Genomic DNA, 6123 nt, shown 5'->3' with positions numbered 1-6123 from the left:
CCGCGCCGGTAACGGAGGACGCAAAGAGACGCCTCCTGCAGTACACACACTTTGCGCATGTGCTGGGCATCCAGCCGCTGATGAATGCGGCGATGCACGCCCTCTGCAGCGCCGTCCACCGCGAGATACACAAGGAAAGCCGCATTGGGGATCACTGCAGCTGCAGGCGAGGCGACATGGGCGTGGCCGAGGCTATGTGTTATGACCCTGACTGCAGGACAAAGTGGTACCACGTGGATTGTTTGCTCTCAGATTCGCGAAAATGGCTTGAGCACTCAACCCTGCCCGGCGGTACCTGGAGACGGACGCCAACCCCGGCTAAACTGGGGAGAGTGAGCCGGACGTGCAAGATATGACGAAGGCGGTCAAGAATGGCGACCTCGTCCCTCGCCGAAGGAAAGGAATAGACCCCGGTGGGAGGATAAACGATTAGGCGCCCGGGGCGGGAACAAGGATGGAGAGAGATGGAATTCCTAGGTAGGTATGTATGCATGTAGCGAGTCTGCAATGAAACGGAAGGACTTTCAACGTCCTCTCCTGCTGCGTCTTCGTCTTCGTCTTCGTCTTCTTTCCTCGATAGGGCGCCAATTTTGTCGGCGACAGGCTGAAATCAGAGCCTGCCGCATATGCGACGACCGAGGGTGCAAAAGAGAAAACTCACGAGGATAAGACGGCGGGGAAAAAAACACCACGTTCTGGACTGAAAAAGGCGGATATCATTGTTATGGGGACAAGTTAGCATGAGATTGATTTTTCCCGATCCCATCCATCCCTGTTGCACTCCAAAGTCTGTGAGGCATACGAAGCACGAAAGCACGAGCAAGATTTCCAGTTTTCTCAGTCGCACCTTTTTCCCTCCCCCTCAGGCCGTGTGGCCTGATACAAGATTTCCTTGCCATTCCTTCCGTTCCATTGCCCATGGCCAGTGGCCCTAATCGCTACCTGTTCCCCTCGTTCGCTTCTCTCTCTGTGTGACCGGGAGCCCTTTTCGAAAGCATGACCCCTGCTGCTAATACAAAGACCATGGTATCCCTCGTTTTGTGATTTCCCAAAAAGACAGTTTGAAGACAGGCGAGAAGAAAACCACGTGGGCCACAAAAGATAACGGAGCGTGGCCCTTCTTCAGTCCCCTCCATCGGCACCGCCCCTCGATTTACCAGAAGAAAGCCACCGACTTGTAGAACGTGTCAAATAGAGAGCGCTTTCACTCATCCGGGGGCTCTGAAAAGAGCCCAATCCTCACGCGATGGAATTGCGGCAATTTGGGTATCACGACAGCCATGAGGGCCATGAAGTTGATGGTGAAGTAGGTGAAGTCGTAGTGTGTATAGTGTGTACTTAACAGAAACAAGACGATGGGTACGGTGAGAAGGAACTTTTTGGCGGGGGTGTATTGGTCACCGTTGTCAATCTGCTCCCACATGTTCAGGTTGTCGTACGCTCCGGCGTTGAATTCAAAAGGCACGCCTCGAACCCAGTGGAACATCAGATACGACCCGGCCATGTAGGTTATGTTTGTGAGCGTCCACGATATCTCTTGGGTAACGCCGGGGATTATGTCGAAGAGGATCTTGAGGCCGATTATCAGGACAGGGTGTATCGTCCAGGCTCCTGCAAACGAGGTCGGGTTAGTCCCTCACGCGCTTCCTAATGTCAGGCTGTGGCTCTCTCATCATGGCGCACCTTTTGCATTAACCCATTGGGAATTGAGGTTGGGAAGGGCAGACTGGTCGCTGATCTGCTCTAAGGACTCTGGAGGTTCTTGATATATGATACTGCTCGATCTCCTCCTCCGACCACTCTTGGTCGTGCTCATGGCTGGATCGTAGGACGACACGGGAGGGGCGAGTCTTGCATTGGCTTCGAAGGAGATGGAGCGGTGGAGGGTAGTTTGAGAGGTCATCGAAAAGTGCTGTTGTTGCAGTGTTGCAGTGGACTGGAGGGTATCTGGAGGGGTGCAGTTAAGGAGCTATGAGGGAAATATCGCCAGGTGTGAACTGAAGAAAGCCAGCTTGTGGTCAGCAACGCGAGGTGATTTCCTCCGGGGCAGGAGTGGGCGCAGGCTTCGTCCGTACCTCAAGTAGCCCTGGGGATTGTGTGGCGGGATCAATCGCGTTCGGAGGGTGAAGCTCGATAGCAGGCCGGACTGCGTGGTCATGAAGTGAAATAAATGACAGAAGATATTCAGTTCAAGTTGAGAGGCGGCGGGCGGTGTGTGCACAGCGTGTATAAGATCCGGAGACACAAAGACAGAAGGAGTATGTAGTGAGACGCGCACGGTGCTCGGAATCGATGAGGTCTCAGATCGGATGGAAATGGGCGAGGGTGGCTCGGCGGATGGGGAATTTGTGGATGGCGGTAGGCAGCAAGAAGGGGGATCTAGAAGATCGGCTTTGGCTTTGGGGAGCTGAGAAGGGCACAACGGTGCCTAAATGCACATCCAAGACGCAGCCTGCTCACAGTAGCCTAGTAGCCTAGCACCCTGGAAAGCAGTAACACCAGGGAGTTCGTCACTGCGCACACGACTGTGGTGAGTCCCTTCGGAATCCCCCCAATCCGAGCCCCAATTCGTGGGCTGCCTGCCTTTAGCAACGTCAGATGTCTTGGCAGGCCCGAGTCAATCCAGATTGGTGGCTCTCGGGGTTCTCAACGCTTTCCTCGTATCAACTGCAGAGAGGCTTCATCTGCCTCGATTTGTGCCACATGTCGAAAACTGGCCAAAATCGCCCTTCCCAAGGAATCATCGGATTGCGTCTCCAAAGCACTGGCTTTCATTTCCCCTTTGTCGCCTCAGGGCATTGCTCTTGCGACCTTTACGCAGCTGCTTACGGCCTTCAGATCGCTTCTGTCTGCTTCCTGCTCCACCCACATAGCTGCGGAAGACTGAGCATGGCCCCAACCAGGTCTCGGATGTCTCCGTAGCAACCTCAAATCTAAGGAATGGGAGAAGAACGCACTGAAGACCGCTTTATGAGGGAGCTGCGACAATGTTGGAAGAACGAAACCATCTCGATTCCGTGATACAGCGCCACGTTCTTTGTTCGGAGAGCACTGGATTGAAGGGTGTGGTTTTGAGGAGGCTAACGTTTTGACAAAAGATCAAGGATTTCCTGTTGGCGCCTTTCGCATCATAGCAACCCGTCGCGTTGCTGGTGAGGATGGACCTGTCTCCGAGGATACCTAGTTCCAAGAGCCCTCATCTCAACCTTTTCTCAGCGAACACGTTGCCTATTTCCCTTCGGCATGGTGAGGATATCTCGGAGTAAGAATCGGAGCAAGCCCCCAGCATATGCATCCTCTTTTGGGAAGTACTTCGCAGTTCCGATTGTATAATCCTGTAACTGCTCCAACTTGGCAAACACCTTCACTCGGGCTCCTGTTCGTGGAGCGTCCACAAGATCCACGAGGTTTACATGCGTCTGTCGAACCCGCTGCTAATTGTCAACGACAGCTCTTCCCACACAAACAATAAACATTTCAGAATGGGAAAACATATGAGCTCACCCTTCGACAGTCACCCAGGCCCTCGGGCATTGGGACGATATGCAAGATATGACACAAACTTTGCCAGGCATTCAGATCCTCCTCGTCAGTGCCGTAGAGCTTATTGAACTGCAGAACCATTGCTGACTTGAACCTCTCCCTGGCCTCCCGCCTCTCATCATGGTCCTTGTCCCATTCGAATTCATCACACATGCGATAGAACTCGCGCCATATTTCGGCAGACTCGTCATAGTCAAACTCGGGATATTCGGCGAAGAAGTCACCAATATAGTCCCTGCGCTTAGGCTTTCCTCTACGCTTCTGTTTTGCACGCGTTCGAGCACCTTGAGGACCTTGACGAGAAGACTATTCGACCTCTGAGTTAGCAAAGAACGAGAATACGGTTGAGGGGAGATCCCGGTGAAGGAGAAGCATGTGATAACGTACTCTAGAACGATCTTCTGTCCCTGGCTCGACGTGGGCGTATTTGCATGTCGGCCCAAACCGACAAGTCCCAGAGTCGGCATACTGGAAACAGATTTTGCCCCCCTTGTTGTTCATCGTGTAGGCGGGATAGAAAGCCAAATTGGATATTTCGATGCCTCCTCAGTGTGCGATTTACGGTACGCGGGTGAGAAGGAAAATGGGCCAGGAAAGAGAAGCACAGCGACAATGATACCTGGACCCATTTCAATTCAAAAACTCATTCGCAGATATCCGTCGTGGCTCGCCCATGGCCAATGCGCACCCTTGTCTTGACGGTCCTTTGTGCCTCGAAGCACGTAAGTGAGGCAACCTGAGGCGTCGTCATTACTCACGAGGAAGGCTACTTGCCAGCTCAATACGAGCACTCTACCTGTTCGCCTCTCATAATCCAGCTTCGGGTGGAGTGGTGGTTGAGCTTGCTACAAGTCCGGGGTTTGCGGCCCGGCAAGACCAACATCTCTACACAGGCCGCTCCAACTGGTTGCAACCCCGCTTTCTGCAACCTATTCGAACGCAGCAACCCGGTGTGAAGCTGTGCTGAACCGACTGAGCAAGCTGCCGACAGCGCAGAATGTACGAGACCACCTCTTCGAGTGGCTGGCTTGTTGGTATCACGCGGACCACCACCTGATGCCAGCCAGGATGAAGCCGCTGGCTAGGTTATCACTCTAGATGGTCGTCCACTAGAAAATCTGGTTGAAGAGCCCGCAGGTCCCAGTCGTGAATGCTGCAGCAATTCGATCCATTCACGCATGGTCTTGAGAGCAGCTCGTACCTTCTGGTGGCTTCTTTCCACCTTATCTTCTATCTGCACACCTCTTCCTGCCTTAGACGAGCACGACGTGGTTTTGCCGTGCTTGAACTCCAATCGATTGAGTCTGATCCTCCCACGCGGTGTCAACCCCATTTACTCTCAGCGACACCAGGCAGAAATGGTGTCAGAGAAACCTACGTATTGCGACGTTTCTCTTCCATGGGTGAAGTTCTAGGGAGCATGAGTCTCTCAACCATGTGTGGGCCACTTGTGTGATTGCTCGCAATGCATCAAGATGACGAAGATTTCTTTTCCTGCTAGTGAAACGACCATTTTAGACAGCTTATTTGGAGTTGACGTGGCAGCTTACTCCTCCAAGCAATGGAAATAGTCATGAAACTTCGTCGTAATCAATTCCTTTTGCGAAGGCGCATAATGAGCATTCAAAAGGCTGGAAAGCAAATGCTCGATGGCGAAGCCGGCAAGTAGCTAACTGCTAGTAGTTGGCACCCGCCGGTCCGCTCCGGGCCTGTAGCCAAGCCTTATAGCAACCTTGTCATATGATTGGAGGACTGAATTTAGGTATCCGCCCCAAGAAGTATATAGGCTCCAAGCATGAGGCTCAGCCGCTCAGGCTGGCCGAGTTGAAACGGTGGTTCCGTCACAAGCATTCTGCCGCGCGCCTGCTCTCGTCGAATGTGAAGAGCAGACCTCAAGCAGACCTCAAGGAACAGAAAGCGTCTCCTTGACAGCAGCGACGCTTCTTGAGTTCGATCTCCCACTTCTCCAAGCCATCGCGACCAACACCAATGAGATTCTGGTAGGTCACGCTATCGGGCGCGAGGTTTGAGGGGATGCGCGTTGCCCCGCTGACAGCGAGTTTCTTTGTTCTCACCTCGTGGCTCACTTGTGACTTTCGCAGGAAAGACCATTCCGTCCGCTTTTGAGTCTTCGCTAGTCCACCACTTCAAGATGCTCAACTCCCAGGATCTGTTGGACTGGTAAGTAGCCAGACTCCTTTCGCTATCAGCTGCCTGCTAAATTACCCTAGGTACGATGACCTGTATTCTCGCACTGTCGATCTCGTAGGCGACTATGCCGGCGACGAACTTTTCATCATCGAAGGAGACTCATTGCTTCTCCATTCCTTTTCGGACGAGAAAATCGACTTCTCACCAGGCCTCCAACTGCTGCACGCAACCTACACTGTAGAAAAATTCCTCCAGGCTCTTCTCCAGCGCAAATGCAAGTTCTGCGTCGTGTTTTTCGGCAAACACGCGCGCATGTGCATTCCGCAGAATACCCCAGCTCACCTTCATTCCAGGTATCTCCTTGCTCGAGAGGCCATCATCCAGCACCTGAGCTGCAACCTTCCTCTCACTGTCCCATCTATTGAAGTC

The 6123-nt window shown here is 53.0% G+C and overlaps 1 protein-coding gene across 1 annotated transcript; it reads right to left on the bottom strand.

The window, feature by feature from the left end:
* Positions 1-697: 697 nt before the first annotated feature.
* On the bottom strand, positions 698-2386 carry PV07_11070 (uncharacterized protein). The gene is made up of 3 exons (XM_016398463.1): positions 2076-2386; positions 1684-1997; positions 698-1611 (listed from the first exon to the last, which is right to left on the bottom strand). The coding sequence occupies exons 2-3, from the start codon at positions 1901-1903 to the stop codon at positions 1205-1207; spliced, it is 627 nt and encodes a 208-aa protein (XP_016243025.1). The 5' UTR covers positions 1904-1997; positions 2076-2386; the 3' UTR covers positions 698-1204.
* Between the last annotated feature and the right edge of the window lie 3737 nt (positions 2387-6123).

This window comes from Cladophialophora immunda (assembly GCF_000835495.1).
Source record: "Cladophialophora immunda strain CBS 83496 unplaced genomic scaffold supercont1.7, whole genome shotgun sequence".
NCBI classification, from domain to species: Eukaryota; Fungi; Ascomycota; class Eurotiomycetes; order Chaetothyriales; family Herpotrichiellaceae; genus Cladophialophora; species Cladophialophora immunda.
Note: the sequence above shows the minus strand (reverse complement) of the source record. Positions and strands in the feature narration are given on the sequence as shown.

Bases quoted from the DNA above. Each gene is read 5' to 3' on its own strand.
- PV07_11070 (XM_016398463.1), bottom strand. From the start codon at position 1,903: ATGACCTCTCAAACTACCCTCCACCGCTCCATCTCCTTCGAAGCCAAT. The intron at 1,612-1,683 runs GTGCGCCATGAT...CCTCGTTTGCAG, and splicing joins CCAATGGGTTAATGCAAAAG to GAGCCTGGACGATACACCCT.